Source organism: Sus scrofa, chromosome 13, assembly GCF_000003025.6.
Source record: "Sus scrofa isolate TJ Tabasco breed Duroc chromosome 13, Sscrofa11.1, whole genome shotgun sequence".
NCBI lineage: Eukaryota > Metazoa > Chordata > Mammalia > Artiodactyla > Suidae > Sus > Sus scrofa.
In genome coordinates, this window is record NC_010455.5 from 39956875 (window position 1) to 39979651 (window position 22777).

At 45.5% G+C, this 22777-nt stretch overlaps 1 protein-coding gene across 1 annotated transcript; it reads right to left on the reverse strand.

Moving 5' to 3' along the window:
• On the reverse strand, positions 1510-19240 carry DNASE1L3 (deoxyribonuclease 1 like 3). The gene is made up of 8 exons (XM_021069068.1): positions 18698-19240; positions 14715-14803; positions 13083-13172; positions 12416-12528; positions 8816-8928; positions 6081-6238; positions 1995-2091; positions 1510-1698 (listed from the first exon to the last, which is right to left on the reverse strand). The coding sequence occupies exons 1-8, from the start codon at positions 18836-18838 to the stop codon at positions 1582-1584; spliced, it is 918 nt and encodes a 305-aa protein (XP_020924727.1). The 5' UTR covers positions 18839-19240; the 3' UTR covers positions 1510-1581.

The window sequence follows — 22777 nt, forward strand, 5'->3', positions numbered from 1 at the left end:
TTGCGGAGGGGATAATGATTTTCCCCTTTTAAGGCCGTGCCCTTTGGGTTTTATTCCCTCAGTCACATGTAACCACATTTCAGAAATCATGGTTGTGGTCTCTTTTTCTTGTATCAAAAGTCACATTGTCCTTGATATATTTAGGAAAATCAGCAAAGGGAAGGACTACGTATTTACTATGCTCTACCCCTCGTTTCTCAAGGTTACACGTGGTGATAATTTATGCCCAGACTCTCTCTGGAGGAATGTGTAAGCTGCTAAGAGGGGCTGCTTCTAAGAGTTCCCTTGTGCAGCGGGTTAAGGATCTGGAGCTGTCACTGCAGTGGCCTGGATTGCTGCTGTGGCACGGGTTTGATCCCTGGTCCAGAAAGTTCCACACACCACAGGTGTGGCCAAAAAAAAGAGAGAGGGAGGGGCTGCTTCGAAGACAGGTAACCAGGGCTGGGGGCATGGGCCAGCGTTCCTTGTCACTGCTTATTCCTTGGTACTGCTTGCAGACTTTAACCCTGTTCATGTACTACTTGGACAAAGAAACAATGTAAGGAAAGACAAAGCAAAGGAAACCCAAATGGTCACCTTGGGTGTAGGTAAAACGTGCCTTTCTGCTGGACTCCTCTGCAAGGCTTCACTTGCAGAGAGATAACAGACTCCTCCAGTCCCTCCCAGCCAGCTCGACCTTTGTCCCACCAGATCCCCCAAAGAGCCCAAAGAGTGGTTTTGGTGACACACACACAGTGTGGTGAATCTTACAGTAGGGCTATTGGCATATGTGAGGGTGGGGTGGGGGCACAGCCCAGGCTCTGGGATGGCCTGAGCCAAAGCCCAGAAGGAGAGAGTGCTTGGGGCCTGCGGGGAAGGGGCAGTCTTGCTGAGCTAAAGTGCATGGTGGGACCAAGGTAAGACTGACATGATAGGCCAGGGAATAGGGATCTTCATGGGCATCCAGATGTCCTGGGTTCTCTCCAGGTGGTGACAGGAGCTTCTGAAGGATTTAAAAGCAGGGGATGGGGATTGGGAGGGGAGGGCTGTGGTCAGATCAGAACCTCAAAGGATGACACAGGTGGTTACTAGGCTGGCCGGGTTGGGGGACTATTTGGAGGCTAGGAGACCAGTGGGAATGGCCTTCATCCTTCACGCCTTTGAGATGCCATGGTTGTGTGACCTCAGTCAGGAAAAGTAGCTCACTGCCCAAATCATGGGGTCCGATTGGGGCCTTGGTGTTCTTGGTGTGTCTGGTCATTTCCTGTGGAACAGGACACCATCAAGAAAACCGAAAGTCAATGTTCTTCCTCCTGTGGCCTCTCTCGGCTTGTTGAGCAGTGACAGCTGGTGGGGCTCTAGCTCAGGGTAAGAAGGCCATCCCTTTGCACTGCAAAAGCCCCCGGTTTCCTTTTGAGCAATTCAGGAGAGGTATGAGCCCAGGAGGAAGAACAGAAGACATCTTTCCCAGTTTGGCTCAAGGTGGATTAGATTCAAGGTGAAATTGTGAAAGCAGTTGGACCAGTCTTGTTTCCCAAGCACAAGGAACAGTTCTTGCTTTATTGAGAGGCAAGAAATGGTTAATAAAATGGTGCCTTGTATTTAGGTACGACTGGCCTTTTTTTTCTTCTTTGAAGAGATGGATTTTTTGCTGTTGGTGAAGGCCCTTGAAGACTGAAGTTTAAATTCAACTGGAAAGTGGTCGCTGACATCCAGGGCCTATAAAGAAAAAAGAGAGATAAGTTGGGGAATTAGGAGACACTCTGACGAACAGATTCAGGCTCCAGGAGGCCCAGGATGAAATGCCTCAAGTCAACCAGCAGAACACACTCAGAGCATCATTCTGGACCAGTTCCATCAGAAACTGAGACAAATCCTCAAGTCAGGGAATCATTGGCTTTGAAACTCAAGGTCAAATGGCCTAATGTGTCTCCAGTGGTGGCCTGAATGCCCCTGGGTGACACCACCCCATCTTCCCCAGATGGTGACACAGAAAGACAAAATGACAGCCGTACCTTCTCTTCAGTCAACCTGTAAGCTTTCTGGAAGTCAAAGATGCTGTTTGAGCCAGGAACAACAGAGCTGACAATCTCTTGGCCTCGAAGCACAATCCTGGGAAAGGAGAGGGAAAATAGTCACTTTAATCCACTCTGTTGGTTGCTGAGGTCGAACCAGGATTCCTGCTTGAGATCTGGAATGGACTGAACAGCCATTTCACAGGGTGTTCAAAAGTCCAGCCCTGGTTTTAGCTTGTGTTGGGGCTCAGGGCAGGCCACCCAAAAATATGCCACAAAATACGCCACATTGATTATTTTGGCATATTGATTATATTGAAGTAAAGTTACTTAAGGTTCCTTAAGAAACAGCCAAGGCAGGAGGGACGCTCTGCCCTTCCTTTCCAGCTCCCTGAAAGCAGGAAATAATCTCCCCTCTGAAAGGTGCACCCCTGTGTTCGGAGGTAGAAGAAAGGGCAGACACCCTTATCACCCGAGATAGGGCATTGGGGCTGAGAAGACTTTGCAGACAAACCTTGTTACTTCAGTTGACTATCTCGAGCCCAAATTCTATTTAGAGTCTTCACTAATTGAGCACTCCAAACCTGAGTTTCTTTGTCCTTTCATTTCCTCACAAATTCATTGCTTCTGTCCAAAAAGTATAAAAGACCCCTTCCTGCTTTGGCCACTTAGGTCCCATTTCTATGAGACCTCGTGCACAAGTTTTTTTTGTCTCTCTTTTTTTTTTTAGGGCCACACTTGGGGCATATTGAATTTCCCAGGCTAGGGGGTCCAATCAGAGCTAGAGCTGCTGGCCTACCCCACAGCCACGTGGGATCTGAGCCATGTCTGTGCCCCACAGCTCACGGCAACACCAGATCCTTAACCCACTGAGCGAGGCCAGGGATTGAACCTACGTCCTTATGGATACTAGTCAGGTTGTTTACGCTGAGCCATGACGGGAACTCCCATACAAATTAAGCTTTGTTTCTTTTTTTCCTGTTAATCGGTCTTGTGTCAATTTTATTGTTAGTCCAGCCACAAGAACTCAAGAGGGGTTAAGGGGGAAGTTTCCCCCTCCCCGTCAAAGGCCCTCAGGACAGTCCCTAGGACTGGGAAACAGGACCAGCCCTGCCTCAACCTGTGGGCACCAGGACAGTGTCCACAGTGTGGGCAGGGAGCCTGGGCAGTGGAAGAGACATGACTATGACAGCACATAACAACAGTTCACTGAACATGGTGTTCCTTTTGCAGTTATTTTCACTTTTCCTGATTCAACTGTGGAGAAAGGTTCTGGCTTATCTTTAATGGCTCCCTAAGCTTCTGTATAAACCAAGAGAGAGCTTTCTGTAAACAAGAGAATTAAGGCACAATTTAACATTGTTCGGTTTTTCACTGGGCTTCTTTTTACCATTTTTTTTATGGCAAATTACACTGTTTTCTTGCCTTAGTATATGAACTTTCATTTAGAAATGAATTTATTTCAGTAAGAAATGAATGGATTTCAAGATGAACATAGAGAAAAACCATAGTGCAGTTGTTTTGCAGCAATGACAAAAAACTGGGACCACAGTGTTTAAATGAGTTTGGGAAACAGACTTTAATGTATCCCAGGTGTGGTGATGCAGTTAAGGTCTACATGGCCTCATCCGACTGGATAAAGAATGAGAAGATGTGTCAAACTGCCAGCTCATGACTGTCCACAGAATTTCCCTGACTCCAGCCAGCTGACTTGGTTTCCTTTGTTTGCCACCTGGTTAGATTTGAACTTAACGCTATTTTCATGTTTGGGCGAAGCCATCTTGAAGCCATCCTTTCAGATCCAGAGAGCCAGGCACAGCACAGTTAAGGCTCCCCTAGCTCCGACATCTGCTAGTTCTGTGTGCAGGTGTGTCTGCTGACCACGCTCAGCTCCCAGGATTACTCCATTGCCCAAGCAGCTCTGGGCATTTCAGCATGTCCACCTGTGCTCAGAATGTGGAAGGTGTTCAGTAAATATTTGCACACAGAACAAAGATTGGAATTGAGGCCCTTTCATCTTACTCCCCTTATGTGCCATTTTGCATACCACAGAAGATATATGCTATTAGGGGAAAGAGAAAATTGAGAGCAGCGAAACAAGCGAAACAAGAAATTATTTTAAATTATTTTAAAAGCACATTGCAGCAGTTCCTACTGTGGCACAGTCAGTGAACAATTCCACTGCAGCTGCTCAGGTGGCTGGGGAGGCATTGGTTTGATTCCTGGTCCAGTGCAGTGGGTTAATGATCCAGTGTTGCCACAGCTGTGGTGTAGGTTGCAGCTGTGACTCCAATGGATTCAGTCCCTGGACCAGGAACTTCCATATGCAGCGGGTCAGCCATATAATTAAAAAAGCCACATTTTAATCCTGTTGTGCTTTGGCAGAGAATTGCATAAAACAAGGTTTCCTTGAGTAAACACCTTTTTAAACCTATTTCCTCACCTCTCCTAATCCATCTTCCCTGTCATTCATTGTTCTGCTCTATTCCTTTCAGTTGCCTCCCTCTCCTTTGAAAGGAAATAAAGAATGGAGCCACAGGAAGTTCCCTTGGTGGTACAGTGGGTTAAGGATCCTGAGTTGCTGCAGCTGTGGTGTAGGCTGCAACTGCAGTATGAATGCAACCCCTGGCCTACATGCCATGGGCGCAGCCAAAATAACGAATGGGACCAGAGAATGGACTTGACCTGCCCAAGTCCACACAGTTGGCATGAGCAAGTGGGTGAGTGGCTCTCTCCAGTCAGCTGTGCTGCAGCCCCTCAAAATGGGAGAAGGGGGCAGGTGCCCAGGAAGCTGAGTCTTCTGTAACCTCCCACCTTGGTCCTGCTCTCCCCAGGGACAGGGCTCTTTCCACTCTGGGGAGCTGGCGTGATGATGTCTGCAAAGGACACACCAGCCCTGAAAGCTCCAAGAGGAACAGAGGCCATGGGATGGAACTGAAAATCAGAACTCAAAACTAGAGAAATGAGAACTGTCCTCTTTTGCAGGTGGCAGTCTCGTGCATGCTCAGCGGTAGGCTGACCTCGGGAAACAGAAGCCACTTGTGGGACCAGGGCTCCGGGGAATTCCCTGCATGTGGTGTCTGCTGTGGATGTGCAGATTACGAACCTTTTCATGCTTCAGGTACCTCCCACCTCCCTCCTGACTTAAGGAGCAAAATTGAAAGCTGATTGAAAATCCCCAGGGAAACTTTATAAATATCCAGAGAATGCTATTATTTAAATGTAAATGTTTGCATTTAGAAATGTGTAGCAAAAGCATTAGAAGTGTAAATTTCCTTGCACTAACTGGTCTCATTTTTAGACTTTTACCCTGATGAAATCTCAAAATGCATGTATAGGATGTTCATTTCATTTCATTTTAATTATTAATTTTTTTCGCTTTTTAGGGCCGCACTTGCGGCATGTGGAGGTTCCCAGGCTAGGGGTCTAATGGGAGCTAGGGATGCTGGCCTACACCACAGACTACAGCTCATGGCAACACCAGATCCTTAACCCACTGAGTGAGGCCAGGGATCAAACCTGCAACCTCATGGTTCCTAGTCGGATTCGTTTCTGCTGCGCTGCAACGGGAACTCCAAGATGTTCATTTTAACAATCTTTTAATAGCAAACTTTTGATAATAACCCAATGCCCAGTGATAGGGGATTGAGTGAATAAATTGTGGTATGTCTTTGAGATGGAATAATTAACAGCCAGTGAACATTTTGAACACTTAGCATATACCAGACATTGCGCTAGAAGATTTATATATGTTACTTAGTCTTCATCATATATTCCTGAGTGAGGCACTACTACAGTCTTCATTTTATGGGGACACAGAGTGTTTAAGCCTCTTGGGTCCACCATATTAAGTGGCAGAGCCAGAATTTGAACCCAGGCCTGTCTGACATCAAAGCCCGTACTTGCCACTGCTAAGCTATATGGCCATGCGGTTTGTATGCTGCACAGAGTACCCAGTGGAGAGTCCTAAAGTCTAGTTGGCTCCACCCTCCCAGCCATGAGCTTCACCTGCTCAGAGGGGGCTGCCTTTTCCAATGAGCACCAAGCGCCATGTGGGCTAGCAGTGGTCTGGCAGATGCCCCCTACCTGTCATAGGCACAGTTTGTGCTCTTCTTGACTGTGGTGTCTTCTTGGTCCTTGATCAGCCAAATGAACATGGGGTCAGTCCTTAGGCGGATGTTCTTCCAGGCCTTCTTGGGGACATAGCTGCAGCCAGCATTGAAGTCACCCATGAAAATGAAATTCTGAAATACAAGATTTGAAACTGTAGGCAATGTTGTCTAATGCTTTCACTCAGGACTGGTAGCAATGACTCCATCTCCCAGTGGAGCCAGTAAACGATCAGTTATGTTACTGGCTAAATCGTGTCCCCCCCAGACTCATATGTTCTAACCCCTGGTACCTCAGAATGTGACTATGTTTGCAGATGGCCTTTAAAGAACAAATTCAGGTAAAATGAGATTATGTGGCCAGGCCCTGATCCGATCTGACTCATGTCCTCATAGAAAGAGATTAGGACATAGCAAGACACAGAGGGAAGACCAAGGAGAAGGGCCTCAGAAGCACCGAACCCTGTTGCTACCTTGGTCTTGGACATCTAGCCTCCATACAGTGAGGATAGAAATTTCTGCTGTTTAAGCCACCCAGTCTTTGGTACTTTGTTATGGCAGCCCTCACAAATGAATACAGGGTCTCAGTTTCTTTTTGCTTTTTAAAAGACGAGGCCCAGAGTTTAAAATGGGGTCACAGGTCTGATGAGTGTTGGACAGGCAAGTATGACAAGGAGGGTATTTTTAATGGGAAGTAGGATGTTTGCTGCAGCTGCTCCCTTCTGTTCTTAGTCACCAGGTCGCTCTAAGTTGGCCCGCCGATTTAGGATTTAGGCGGGGATGAAAGAATCCAGCTCAGTTATTCCCTCACATCTCTTGGCTTCAACTACTGTAGGGTATAAGCATATGAATGAATCAATGCCTTTTGTTTCCAGACAACAGAAATGAAAGGGGTGGTGTATTGCCAGCTTTAGCACTGCTCTCAAAACTTTCCTATTGTTCTGAAGTTGGAAACTTACTCCCATGGAAATATTGTCTGCTGAGGAAGTAAAAAGAGCCTTGAGGGGAGGGGGGCATAGAGTGAGCTGTCCACCTCTGGCCTCAGGCCACCATCAGAACCATTCCAGCCTGGAAGTGCCCCCCACCCCACCCGCAGAGCCCTTGGAACAGAATTTTACTATTCCTAAATCCAGAGGAAACGCAGATTTCCTTGTGTGTGCTATTGTTTGGTGCCATTGCTGACTTTGGAGTTTTCTTCAAAAACACTTTATTCTGATCCTGGGTATCATGGTTTTCCCTGAGATGGATGGGCACAGTTGAAGACAGGATGTCATCCTTAACCTGTGTGTCCACCAGCTTCTATTAATATAGGCATAATTTACTGAGCTTTCACTGTGTGCAGGCTCAGCATGAAATGTTTTATAAAGCTTGAGTCTCACAATAAACCCTAGGAGGTAGAAGAGACCTTTGACCCTTCTGGAAACAGGATAGAGGGATAAAGTGACCTGCCCTAGGCTACTCACCTTGGAGGTTCTAGTGGTGAAGTTGGGAATTGAATCCCAGTCAGCCTCACTGAAGGCCTCTCAGCAGTTTCCCCTCTTGCTCACTTTTCTGCCATCGATGCCTCCCCCGACCCAGTGCCTAGCACTTAACAAATGCTTAGTAAATTCTTGCTGAATGAAGGGAATTTACAGTTTTTAGGAATGAATGAGTTTTTCTCTTGCTCTGTCTTTTACAAATAAGTGATGAAATATACCTATCATGCCCCAGCTCTGTGTCCACACTTGGCTGGGGCAGAGCTGAGGAGGAGGAGGATCACTGGAATCACATCTCAGAAGGAGAAAAGAAGAATGAGGAAGAGCCCTCTGGAGCACTTCCACTTTGGCCAAGAGCTTTCATAGACCCTCACAGCCACAGAGGGGGGCATCCCTGTTTTCCAGATGAGGAAATAATTGAGGCCAAGAGGAATGGTGGGTGTATTCTTATTCTTTGGGAAACCACCTCCCTCTTCCATCTTATTCCATGAGGTGGGGGTGGAGCTGACACAGACTTAACCAGTCAGAGCATCTCAACCACCTGATCACAGTGTTTGGTTCAGGGTTGGACATGTGACCCAATCAGAGCCAATGAGACTCAATCGCAGGATGTTTGTTGCATTATGGGAGAGAAGATTTGGCCCTTGCTCTGAAAGTTGCTGGTGGCTAGCTTGCCATGGCAAGGATGGAGCCAGCCTGAGAATGGAACCCACCCAGAGGAAAGGAGAGCCAGCAGATGGGGAGAGGGAGAGGGAGAGGGACCCTGATTACTTTGTAATCAAGCCCTAGATCCAGCTGTGCTTGGACCCATAAATTGTTCTTCCTTTACATGAGCCAGTTTGAGATTCTGTCCCTTGCATCTTAAGGACTCCTGATTTCCTTGTGTCTCACTGTTGTAAGTTGCAAAGTGAGAATGATTAAAGCAGTTCTCTCATCAAGCTCTTGGGAGAATTAAATAAACTTGTCTGTGTACCGCCTCAGCATGGTGCCTGGAACCAGCTAATCATTCTCTCAGTGAATGCTGGCAGCCAGCGTTAGTTATGAATTCCCAAGACACACTCGGGCAGATTTAGCAAAAAGGTTACTTAGGGCCTTGGAAAGGCCTCAAAAGAGGCTCTGATGTGGTGGTGGTCTGCACAGGGCCTGCCCCTTCCCCCTCCCAGAGTCACTCATCCCTCTCAGGGACCAGACTCTGCTCCTGATAGACAGGCATTCAACAGACAAAGAGGGTCATCACCTCGGCCTCCCAGCGGCGTTTCACATCCAGATAGACATCAACCAGCTCATCAATCTCTTTAACGGATGTCTCAGGGGTGGTGTGCAGGGGGATGATCACGAAGTCCTTAACCGCTGAAGAACAGGAAAGAGGTGGAGGTCACACATTTCCTCCGTCCACAAGCACTGCTTTGGGAAACAGGCTGTCCGCCAAGAAGGTACAGCCTCAGTCATCTGGGGCCCCCCATTTCCAAAGGATCCAGCCAATGGCTCTGATTTGAATGCTCTTAGGGGCATTAGGCTGCTCTTGTCAGCACATGGAAACCTCTTTTCTCCCTCTCACCCTTCATGGCTAAGAGGAAGCTGGTAGACGGTGTTCCTCACTGGCATTGTGGGCATTTTTACCTTCTCATTCAAAAAAAAAAAAAAAAAAAATCTGGGAGTTCCCATCGTGCCTCAGTGGTTAACAAATCTGACTAGGAACCATGAGGTTGCGGGTTCAATCCCTGGCCTTGCTCAGTGGGTTAAGGATCCGGCGTTGCCATGAGCTGTGGTGTAGGTCGCAGATGCGGCTCGGATCTGGTGTTGCTGTGGCTGTGGCGTAGGCCGATGGCTACATCTCTGATTATACCCCTAGCCTGGGAACCTCCATGTGCCACAGGAGCAGCCCTAGAAAAGGCAGAAAGACAAAAAAAAAAAAAAAAAAATCTGTATTTTCTTTTTTTAAATTAATAAGCCTTTTGGTTTTTGTAATCAGGAAAAAAAAAACCTGACAAATTTATTTAAAAACTAAAGTGGCCTGTTGAGACATGTCTAAAAACCTCCGCCACCAGAAGGGACTGCAGGAACCTGCGTGAGGGCATGAGCCTTGTCTACCTGCTAACAGCAGCTGTCGCCTGTGTTCCGAACGCCTCCTCCTGGGCTTTCCCTCGTTCTGTGCCTGGGTCCCCACTTCCACGCAGGAGCTGGGGGCTCAAGTCCCCAGCGTGTCTCCAGGACCTCACCCTGGTCCAGCAGCCTGTCTCTTGCTCTCCGTCCCACTCTTCTCCCCTCCTCTCTCCTCTTGGGTCCCCCCAACACCCCAACTTCTTTCCCTCCTCTGAGCTTCCATGCTTACTCTGCCCTCCCTCTGGAATGCCCTTCTGCCAACTCTCTCTGACTGGCTTCTTCGGGTCCCATTGCCACCTCCAAGGGGCCATCCCCATCTAAGGTGGGCCCCTCATTCCACTATTAAGTGAACCCTGCTTACCGCCTTCATGGTCTGAAATTACCTGCTTGGCTCACTGGAACCTAAGCTCTGGGAAAGCAGATTTATCTGTCTTGTTCACCTTTTGGCTCTAGCACTTAGTGCTGTGCCAGGCACACTGGAGGTGATCAGAAATGTTCATTGATTGAATACATGGATGAATGAATGATTGAGAGAATAAATGAAGGAAATGAAAGATAGATGAGTGGCCAACTACTTCATCTTTACTCCCCAAGGGGACATAAAGATGGTTCCTGGTACAGGAGGGAAAACTCCAAACAAGGCACAATGTGGTGTCACACCCTGGGGGCGGGATGGGGACGGTGGAGGGGGAGTAGGGAGGGGTGGAGGCTCCAGACAGACTCATTTGTTTGTTTGTCTAGCAAGTCACCAAGGCTGAGGACTCTCTCAGAGAAGAAATAATCCTTTAGTAGGGAGGGCCTCCCTGCTCTGCCCAGAGTCAGCTAAATGTGAATCGTGTGCGTGATTATTGAATGTTCTCTCACTGAGGCATTTCTTGTCCTCAATAGCCCCACCCCCTTCTCATTTTTTTTTTTTTTTTCCTTTTTAGGGCCACACCAGTGGCATATAGAAGTTCCCAGGGTTAGGGGTCAAATGGAGCTGCAGCGACTGGTCTACTCCACGGCCACAGCAACATGGGATATGAGCTATATCTGTGACCTACACCACACCTCATGGCAATGCCAGATCCTGGACTACTGTCAGGGATCGAACCTGCATCCTCATAGATACTAGTTGGATCTGTTTCTGCTGTGCCACAATGGGAACTCCCTTGTTTCTTTGTTTTTCTCCTGGGAATTTTCCACCATTCTCCCATGTTTGTTTTCCTGACATACTCTGCCCCTGAGCTACTTAACCCTCTGCAGAAATAGTTAACTTCATAGTTCAAGATGTTAATATTTGTGTAGTATAGATATCGGTATTCATACATATAGCTCTACTGTATTTGTTTGGTCATTATCTGTCTCCCCTGCCACAGGATAACTTCACAAGGCTGGGGACCTTGTCTGCCTTGTTCAGCCCAGAACAGAGCCTGGCATGTAGTGGGTACTGAAAAAAATATTTGATGCTATATAGTTCCAATCTACAAACCAAATTAATTCTTGACTTCCCATTGAGTGTTTCATGGTGGTTAAAAGTGTGGGCTCCCATACTGACAGCTTGTGTCACAGCCCTGGCTTGTCCACTTCAGTAACTGCTGGGTAATCTTGGATAAATGACTCCACCTATTTGAACTTCTGTTTCCTCTGATGTAAAAAGATAATCCTAGTTCCTACCTTGTAGGGTGTTGTAGAGATTACAGGAAACTGGCACTAATCAGGGATCAATAATTGCTATGACTAATGTAAGTACTGTTGTTGTCAGAGCTCAGGGTGCAGTCATGTGGATTTCCTCTCTACCCGCAGCCCATGGAGGGGATTGCTCTGTGGTTACCCGAGGGAGAGTGCAGCTCTAGATTGGGAGTTCATTTTTACCGGCGGTCACTTGGATTTTTTTTTTCCCTTTTTTTTTTTTCTTAATTTTTCTTCTTTGGCCACACCCACAGCATATGGAAGTTTCTGGGCCAGGGGTTGAATCCAAGCTGAAGCTATGACCTACACTGTGGCTGTGGCAGCACCAGATCCTTAACCCACTGCACCAGCCAGGGGATAGAACCCACACTGCTGCAGAGACAACACTGGATTCTTAACCCTCTGTGCCACAGCAGGAACTCCCATCACCCAGGTTTTTTAAACGAAGGAATAGCTGTACTTCATTGGGACTAAAGGATTTTTTTTTTTTTTTTTTTTTGCTTTTTAGGGCCACACCCACGGCATATGGAAGTTCTCAGGCTAAGGTTCCAATCGGAGCTACAACTGCCAGCCTATGCCACAGCCACAGCAACGCAGGATCCGAGCCTCATCTGCAACCTACACCACAGCTCACAGCAACACCTGATCCTTAACCCACTGAACGAGGCCAGGGATCAAACCTGCAACCTCATGGTTCCTAGTAAGATTCATTTCCACTGCACCACAGTGGGAATTCCGGGACTAAGGGATTTTTAAAAATAATTTCCATCAGCCTAAATGTTCCAAAGTGAGTAAAGTTAACACTGATTCCAGAAAGTGGTTCTAGGCTGGGGAAGTCTTGAGTTGTGGCATTCAGAGAAGCTGGCTTGGTGTCATCCAACGATACCACATGTTCTGCATTCAAGTGAATGTAGAACATTAGAAATTCTTAATGGTCGTCTCAAGCCTAGTGCCTCCCGGAAGATGTGGCATAAACCCTGGGATCCCAGCTCACCCTCAGGGCTGCTGACTATTCATGGGATCCCTGGGGAGATCATGGGTGAGAGGGGTCTGTGGGTCTCACCAGTGTAGGGTGACTGGAACCAGACCACAAAGGGTTCCCTGGAAAATACATCTGCGTCTCCAGACTGATAGTCATGGTAGAGATAGCTTTTCTTCACAGACACTAGCTTTTCCCTAGAAGAGAAAAAAAAAAAAAAAAAAGAGGAAGTCCTCCTACATGAATTGACTATTATCTTCTTACTTCTTTCAAGAAGCAGAGGGGTAGGTTCCCACAGCTTTGTTGGCCTTCCGTGCAGGCTCAAGAGCTAAGAGGGACTTTTGCCTGAGAACAGGCTCATTCAGCTCTTCTCAAGGGTCATGACCCTCTGGGAGCTGAGGATCTGAGCAGTACTACCTTAAATTTGAGATTTAAACAAATTATTAGGGGCAGAAATTATTAGTAGGAAGTAAATGAAAATATGAAGTCCCAGTGCAGCCACGTTGGGCAACTCAGGTTTCCATCCCCAGCCCTGAAGTTAAAGAACTCTGACCAAGTGGTCAGTGAGCCCATCAACAAATTAGATTTGAAGAGCTAATACTTTACATTAGCAGTTGGCAGCAATTACTTTGATCAATATTGAAAATTGGTTCGAGGTCCAAATTTGGTTTTGAAGAAAAGATGCATATTTTGTTTCCATAGTCATAACCGATAAGTGAATCATGTTCCACGAAGCAAAATCTATACTTACTTGTAGAGAAAGGCATACTGTTCTTTATATGTGTTTCTTCCAAGCCGAGAACTAATCACATAGTTATATGTTACGCTTCTTCTTGAATTTCTAGAAAATGTAAAGATTTTACCTTGCTAAAGAAGAAACATTGCTCTACCGCATAGGTTCCCCTCCCTCCAGTCTGCCTCCGTGTCTGCAATGGCATCATGTAGAAGGGCCACTGTTCATCATAACCCTTGAGTCTCTTAAGAAGGGCCACCATCGACTGGGAATGTGACATCTGCCAGCTTCTTTACAGCCATTATTTCTTGTTCTTATAAGGTGGGTCCTGTTGCTACCCCATTTTTACTGTTTGCAAGTACAAAGCTGACATTTGAACTCAGATCCTACTCACCCCCAAATCCACCTGCTTTGGCCTGCACCTGTGCGACCGTAGAAGATTCAGGTCATGGTCAGCCCCATTCTGGGGCTGGCCTGGGCTGTGCCTTATACTTCCTGGTGGAGTAAACATCACCACCCTGTTTATGCACCACTCCCGAGCATTTATCATATGCAGGATTCATAGTAACAGTTTTGTTGAACATTCTGTCTTGCTCTGAAAACCTCCCCGCGTTTGCTCATAAGTCCTGGAACTGATTCCAAAACAGCTATTGTTTCTGTCCTGGGAGCTGAGGATATAGCCATGAAATCCCATTGATCCTACCCCTCACCTTTATCAGAGAAGCTTGACTCTCAGCTGTGTTTGCCAAACCCGCTGATAACCCTGCCCCAGGTGGAGCCTGGCGTGGTTTTAGTCCATCGTCCCATGAGAAGATCTGGGACATGTCTAAGCAGTGGCATATTCTCACAATCAGTTGGGAGAAATAAGAGGAGGTCTTTAGGGGCCAACTTAGATGCTATAGAAATTCCTGGGAATGCATATGCTAAGGTAGATCTGGCCATGGGGCTCCTGGATTGCAGACAGTGGCTTCTCCTGGGCTTCCAGTTTGGGAAGGCTGGCCCTGTTCTGAATCTAGTGCCTGCCAAGTGCTGGATTGGCAAACTGTTTGCATGACTCAGTTGTGAGGTGGCCAAGGCCCTTCCTGGTTTACAGGCAATTAGGAGACAAACAGGCCTGGCTCTGCCTGGAGTCCAGGGCACAGACTAGGGAGGTTGGAGGTAACTGAGACCACTGGGGATGGGAGGACCAATTGCAAGCAGTGGGTTCTTCTACCTACAATTCTGAACTTGCTTTTTTCTCTATATTGCAACCATCTTTCCATGCTGGAATATTTAGCTCTAACCTATTCTGTAGTAAATTTTAATGGCTACATAGTATTCCGGCCTGTAGGCCTATCACAATTTCATATTTGCATTCAATCTTTTCTTTGTAATAGTACTTCTCAGCTCAATCTCTAGTCTGTTTCTTTCTTTTCTCTCTGTCCTGACTTGTCACCTGTTTCCTTCTTTTGCTTTATCATATTAAAACTAGTTGATTGGAAGTACTCAGGGTCACAGTTAATAAAGTTGGAAGGCTGGGCAGTGTTGGCCACATGACCTGGTGGTCTGGGCCAGTGCTGACTCTCAGACTAGTTTCAGTTCCCAGGGGACTTTCAGATACCCTTGCACTTGGCTTTGAGCCAGCAGAGGGTCCAGGAGCCCCGGCTTTACCCATTCAGCTTCTCCATCAGCGTGGGACAGATCATGTTGTTGCTGTCCTTGATTTCCATCAGGAGTATGATGTCGCAGCGTTTGATGACCTGTATCGAAAGAATTTTTAGGGGTATGAGGCCATTTACTACAAATAATGAAACCTTTTATTGGGCATTTACTATGTTTTAAGTATCCACTGGGTGCTTTGTTAAATTAATTAACCTGGAGTTCCTGTCATGGCTCAGTGGTTAACGAATCTGACTAGGAACCATGAGGTTGCCGGTTCAGTCCCTGGCTTTCCTTGCTCAGTGGGTTAAGAATCTGGTGTCGCCGTGAGCTGTGGTGTAGGTTGCAGAAGCTCAGATCTGGCATTGCTGTGGCTCTGGCATAGGCTGGTGGCTACAGCTCCAATTAGATCCCTAGCCTGGGACCCTCCATATGCTACACGTGTGGCCCTAGAAAAGACAAAGAAAAATTAACTTATCTGAAATAAATGACAGATTCCCTGAGGAGAGTACTATTATTATGTCCATTTTATTTATTTATTTATCTATTTATTTATTTATTTATTTATTTATCTATTTTTGCTCTTTAGGGCCTCACCTACTGCATATGGAGTTTCCCAGGCTAGGGCTCTAGTCGGAGATGTAGCCCCCGGCCTGTGCCACAGCCACAACAATGGCAGATCTGAGCCAAGTCTGCAACTTTCGCCACAGCTCACAGCAATGTCAGATCCTTAACCCACTGAGCGGGGCCAGGGATCGAACCTGAAACCTTATGGTTCCTAGTCAGATTCGTTTCCGCAGCACCATGACGGGATCTCCCATTATGTCCATTTTAAAGACAAGGAGGCTGAAGCTCTGGTAAAATTAAGATACTGTCCAAAGTCACCCAGCTAGAAAGTGACCAAGGCAGAATGTGAACCTGAGCAACCCAAGTCTAGAGCCTGAGGTCATGACCCCTGCATGCCCTACCTCTTGGCTTTGCTTGAATAATTACAATAAAAAAATAATAAATATTTATACAACACAACAATGAGAGGAAAAATTATGTATACATGTATGTGTAACTCGGTCCCCATGCTGTGCAGTGGAAAAAAAATTAATTAATTAATTAAATAAATAAATATTTATAAAGCCCTTAAGAAGTGAAAAATACCATGCTGGTCACTGCAGAAACAAAGCAGTATAATTATTATAATAATAATTGTAAGAGCTAATATTTATTATGAGCCTACACTGAGCCTCCCCAACCCTACGAGACAACTATGATTTTTAGCCCATTAAACATAGGAGGAAAGCAAACTCAGTGACTGAGTGGCTACTTTAAGGTAACATGGCCACTACAGGTGGTAGAGTCAGGATCTGAACTCAAGTCTGCGTGACTGCAAAGCCCACCATGCTTAACTGTTAAAATACAGTCCTGCCCTCAAAGACTCACTGTTGGTAAGAGAGACAAATGGAAAGAACTAGTCACAATGAGAAGCAAATTAAATTTGTGCTAAATAAAAATAAAAGCTGTAAAAATACTGAGGAATAATTATGCCTGCCGAGAGGATGAGGGAAGGCTCCAAGGGAGGAAGTGGTTGAACAGGCAAAGTGGGAAGGAACTCAGTGGATAAAGTATGCAGGAGAGGCCCCTTCAGAATGAGCACTAACCTGCAGATCAGGGCACAGGCCAAGCTGACGCCCTTGGAGACCACAGGGACTTTCCCGTGTATGGTCCTGGTGGACTGGAATTTGTCTGTCAAGGACAGGGCATTCCCAAGATTAATTCTGTCCTCTCACACAGCCTCCAAAGACATAGAACAGAGGGATTATGCCACTGGTCCAATTTCCAGAGCACATATATGTTATAGTTTCTGCTCCAGCAAGAGCAGGGCAGAGAGAGCCAGCATCACCAGCCTGTGCAGCCATTAAGAAGTGTGGGATGCGGAGTTCCCGTCGTGGTGCAGTGGTTAACGAATCCGACTAGGAACCATGAGGTTGCGGGTTCAATCCTTGCCCTTGCTCAGTGGGTTAATGATCCGGCGTTGCCGTGAGCTGTGGTGTAGGTTGCAGACGTGGCTCGGATCCCGAGTTGCTGTGGCTCTGGCGTAGGCCGGTGGCTACAGCTCCGACTGGAACCTCCATATGCCGCGGGAGCGGGGAACCTCCATATGCCGTGGGAGCGGCCCAAAGAAATAGCAAAAAGACAAATAAATAAATAAATAAAAGAAGTGTGGGATGCACCTGTGTGGTGACAGAGGAGGAGAGCTGTGTACAGTCAGGATCCATCCATCAATACACTTACAATTCATGGCATCAGCCTTGCGCGGTTCACCAGGGAGAGCTGGGTGCTGCTCACCCAGCCAGCTGGCTGATTTAGTCACTAATCATTGAGACCTATCTGGAAGGCATTTTAGAATATATATCAAAACCCTTAAAAAATGCATTAATCCTTTTGTCTGATTTTCCTACTCTGAGGAATGTCTTCCACTGTAAAAAGGTATCTATTGCTTCTTGGCACCTTGGTTTCCTCATCTATAAAGTGGCATAATGACAGTCCCTCACAGGGTTGCTGGTGGACAAATGGGTACTGAGAGCAGTGCTAGCCATAAAGGAGGCACATAATAAATATTATTGTTATTATTATTATTACTTGTACAGATCAAAGAGGAAGATGCATTGCAACAAAAAATTGGAAACAACCTAAGCATCCCCAAAGAGGAAAGCATTAAATGAAACATGTTGCAAACATAGCATAAGGCTTTATACAAGATTAAAAGTTGTGTTTTAGGAGTTCCCACTGTGGTGCAGCAGGATTGGTGGTGTCTTGAGGGCACTGGCATGCAGATTCGATCCTCAGCCCTGCGTAGTATGTTAAGGATCATTGTTGCCACAGCTGCAGCTTAGGTCATTAACTGTGGCTCAGATCTGATCCCTGACCAAGGAATTTCATATGCCAAGGGGCAGCCAAAAAAGAAAAAAAAAAGTTGTGTTTTAAAAGAATATTAACAACATGTGAAATACTTCTCATATAAAGGCAAAATACAAAACTGATGGTATAGGGTGTCTCCATGCTGCAAAATAGGTACAGATTTATGAATCTATTTTTGCATAGTTACCCAAATGCCAAACAACTGTTGTCTTTAAGTGATAGGATACTTCTTTATAAGTTGCTATATTTTCAAAATAGTCCATGATGACTAATTTAATAAAATTAATTTCTAAATTGTAAGTTTATAATTTTAAAATTATACCTCTAATTATTTTTAATAAGGTACTATTTTTTTTAAAGAATACTGGTTGATGAGGAAGGAATTGTGGGTGAGGAGGTGATGGCCAATATTAAGACATGACAAGTGTGATCACAGCTTATTTAATATAAATTAAATGAGTTGTCTTATATAAAGCACCTAATATAGAGCTTGACACAGCGTGGGCTTAGTGAAGGCATTATAAGTGCTACCTCTTATCCTCAACTCATTGTATTTTCCAGTAGCCCTGAGATGTGAACCAGCTTATGTAAGGTTCATCTTATTGAAAGGCCCTGGATGCTGGGAGTGAAGGGACGTCAGAGCTGGCTCACCTGGCTGCCAGATGGAACCTGAACCCAGGGCTCCAGGTGTTCCTACCAGAACATGGTGCCTCTGGGGTTTCTAAGGTCATAATACTCAGAGTCCTGGCAAAGATTTCAGCCCCAGCATGAAAAATAAATTAACCTGTAGGATAAAGAGAGTCAGGTGACTCCAGAGGGATGTGAGCAGAGTCACAAGACAGTGGCCATTTTATCCAAGGAAAGTCTTATCGAAGTTGAGAGAGAATTGGGAGTTGGGGAAAGGTTGATGGCTGGAGGGGAAGAGAAGGAGGAAGAGGGCAGAGGAGTAGGGAGAGAGAGGGCAGCTACCTTCATCCTAGGAACTAACCAGTTAAATTCCTCCTGAGTCTCTTAAAGTCTGAAAGCTGTAGAGAGTACGTAAGGGGTATCTAGTGACCCTTCTGACAGGAGACAGCGCTCACCTTCACGATGACATCCATGGCATTACAGTTTGCCTTCTTGGATTCCCCAAAGGACCTCACATTGAAGGAGCAGATCCTCAGGGCCAGGGAACTGTGGGTGGAGAGGAGGAGAAGCATCAGGGAGACCAGCAGCTGAGACATCCTGGGCTCCTCTGGCTTCAGGGTTTGGAGAGAGGACAGCAGTATCTGGAGAGTGAGCTCTGACTTGTGAAGCCTGCAGATAACAGGAATTACTGGATTCCCTGTTGCTGCTTTCACTTCTCTGAGGAACTGAAGATCATGGGTTTCATTCCCCAAGGAAATGAAGGAAATGAGCTAGTTTTTTAGGAGCCCTTGTTTTTGTCACTGTGGCAAGGAAACCGGTCAGTTTAATCTAGGCACCAATCTCTGCAAAGTCGCTCTTAACCCAGCCGGAAACCAGCTGTGACATCTGGTCAGCTCTCCTGCGGTCGCATGGCATGTACCTTTTCCTGAAAATTGATGAACTCGGAAATGGACCACCCTAGAGGGCAAGTGGGATGTGGAGTCTTCTGCTGCAGGGTGGAAGTGGGGAAATACGGGTGCAGCAGGAAATTTTGCCAAGTTTTCTACCATCACTGGGATTTGGCAGCTAGCTGTCCCTGGACACACCCAGATTCCAGCTCACCAACAACCCTGATGGGTGTAAGTGAGGTTAAGTCTAGTTTGAATTACATAATTTTTTAGGAAAGTTTTACTGCACACATTTTAACATGTCAAGTACTCACCATGTATGGCCAGGGAAAGCAATTCCTGGTTTGCTGGGATGGGTCAGTCAAATACCCTTGGACTTAAAGGACAAAGAGCAGTTAAGCTCCTGGAGGGATCCATGATTCAACTTGATATTATTCAATGTTTGCAAGACATATGTGGCCCTGAGAAAGGAAGGTTTTGTAAGAATTGTAGGGTTTCAGTCCAAGTAAAATGGCTTTTCGAGATGTGGTCAGGAAGATAGAAAGATCTGAAAAGCAAAAGAAATGCAAAATCCAATCAAGTTATAAACCTAAGTAGGATTTGCACTTTGGCAAAGTGCAAGTTCTTTGGCAGAGAAAGTTCTTCTGAGAAGAGGGGAGGCAGTGAGAATATCTTGAGGTCAGTGTTGGGATCTCTGGACCACCCACTCTGGAAGTGATGGGCACGTGGTCATAGACACAGGGAAAAGCGTGCAAATATCACCAACCTACATCCAAGTCAGCATCCTGGCCAAAATCTCTGGCCAAGCAAGCCCAGACATTCTAAGGAGATAACCCCAAATAGCACATGGAAGGAAATAGGCTTCCTAAGCTCATGGAGATATGGATCTCCCTGTTGTCCATAGCTTGGGCCTTAAGCCTGGTTGAATCTGTGGTGAAAAGCTAGTAGTGATTGTCTTCCCTGGTGAGTGGGTGTCTTCTGACCAGAGGAAGATTTAGAATTAAGTGTGGCACACATTTTTTTTGTGTCTTTTAAGAAGGAATTTGTGCAATGTGATATTTTATGACCTTGTAGCATAGGAGAGATTTGGGCCTTTTAAATTTGTAATCTTGTAACTCAGAGACGTGCAATTGAGGAAATCCATTTAGATTTGTCATAAGTTGAAACCTTGCTAAATTTCTGTATAGTTGTAGAACATTTATAATACTTTTGGGTAAACAGTGTTTTATAAGTTTAATTTACTTAGGACTATTTAGTATTAAAAAGGGTGATTTTTTTTTTCTTAGTTCAGACAACTGAAGAACTTTACAAGGAAACAGGTATGATAAATATATAAAAGAAGTTTAAGGAGGAGTTCCTGTCATGGCTCAGTGGTTAAGGAATCCGACTAGGAACCATGAGGTTGCGGGTTTGATCCCTGGCCTTGCTCAGTGGGTTAAGGATCCGGCATTGCCGTGAGCTGTGGTGTAGGCCACAGACATGACTCAGATCTGGTGTTGCTGTTGCTGTGGTATAGGCCGGCTGCTACAGCTCCAATTAGACCCCTAGCCTGGGAACCTCCATATGCTGTGGGCACAGCCCTAGAAAAGGCAAAAAGACAAAAATAATAATAATAATAATAATAAAGAAGTTTAAGTTTAAGGAGTTCCTGGTGGCCTCATAGGTTAAGGATCCCATTTTGTCACTACTGTGGGTTGAATTGCTGCTGTTTCGTGTGTTTGATCCCTGGCCCAGGAAGTTTTGCATGCCATGGGCATGGCCAAAAAAAAAAGTTTAAAATGTTTGTAAATTGGTCCTAATCCCTTAAAGGTAATTATTTAAGTTGGCTGGATGTAGGGTTGCCAGAGTTAGCAAATAAAAATACAAAGCATTAGGTAAATTTGAATTTTTTTGGCTACTCCCACAGCATGCAGAAGTTCCTGGGCCAGAGTTTGAACCTGAGCCACAGCAGCAACCATGTGAGATCCCTAACCACTAGGCCATCAGGGAAATCCTGAGTTTTAGATAATTCAAATTTAGTTGGGTATCTTATCTGGAAGTATTTTATCTGGAAATCCTAGCCAGATTTACAAAAATATTAAAAACTTTTATATAAGTTGAACTTAAAAGCATGACATTTTCTAAGGCAATTACCAGGGTCCTGGGAAAGGTTTTAATTCCCAGCATCAAAAATAACCTAACCTGGAGTTCCTGTTGTAACTCAGTAGGTTAAATACTTGACATAGTGTCTTTGAGGATACAGGTTTGATCCCTGGCCTCCCTCACTGGGTCAAGGATCCAGTGTTGCTGCAAGCTGTGGTGTAGGTTGCAGATGCACCTTGGATCCTTTGTGGCTGTGGTGTAGGCCCACAGCTGCAGCTCTGATTCGACCCCTAGTCAAGGAACTTCATATACTGCAGGTGCAGCTGAAGAAAGAAAGAGAGAGAGAGAGAGAGAGAGAAGGAAGAAAAAAAACCCTAACCTAAAAAAAACCCCAAAACCAAACCTAACATTTAAGATGAGAGTGTCAATTACTTTTTTGACTGTGTTACTTTGATAATTTGAATATTAATTTGAAAAATAAAGGAACCTCTGAATAGTGATTTCTGTACATGGAAACTGCCCTTGAGGACTTCAACAAAAATAACATGAACAGATGGAAGAGATTGACCCCATTCTGTAATTAGCACATTCATTGCATGGACATGGACTTAAAAAAAAATGTACTTGGATTCTGGAAGTAAAATCCTTAGAGTCAAACCTAACTGAATACAGCTAAGTGCAGGGGCTCCCCTGAGTGCTTGCTGTTTTATTTCACTCAGCACCTTGGCCCCAGATCCTTACTATGGTTCCCCCATTTTTCAGATGAGCATATGAGACTCATGCTCAAGGATACCCAGGTAGCCTGTGGCAGTGCTAGGATTCAGTCCCAGTCACTCTGACTCCAGACCAGCCTTCTCCTCAACCAAACCAGGCACATGCAAACCTCACTAGGAAACCTGCAAATCAGAGGTGGTAAGGCGATAAAAGAGAATTTCCACTTGTTACTGTACACACTTGGATATTGTTTGATTTTTTTTTTTTTTTTTTTACAGAAACGTGTACTCGTTTAGTAGTTAAAAAGAAAGATAAGGTGCCAAAAGCTTTTTATTCTTTTAAGCAGATTAAACAGTGTCCATGCCAACATGTCCTTCTGTGCCAACTTAGCCACATGTGGCTCCCACCCAGCCCCATGAGTCCCTGATAATGTGGAGGCGCTGGAATGACAAGGCTGGGCTGGTGGCCAGAGACAGCAGAAACCCTCCATTCTTCCTGTCAGGCTCCAGGGTTGGGAAGTGGAAGTTTGAGACCATCTCTTCTGGAAGCCTAGAGCCTAGAAGGAAAGCATATACTGGCCTGACCCACAATGAACACTCTGAGGCATCCTTCCTTCTGCCATTTAGTGGTGACAAATGATGTTTCCTGGGGCATGTACTTCAAAACACTAGTCAATAAGATGCTCCTGAAAAAAAAGGATGCATACATACACTCCTTCTTGGAGATTTTATTACACACTAGCAATATTAAATGTTCTGAAAAGTCCTGTTGTAAAGAAAGCTGCTCAACTATAATTTCCCTTTAGTATCTTGAGCAATGTCCACCTTAGGAAACACCGTCCTGGAGTTATTG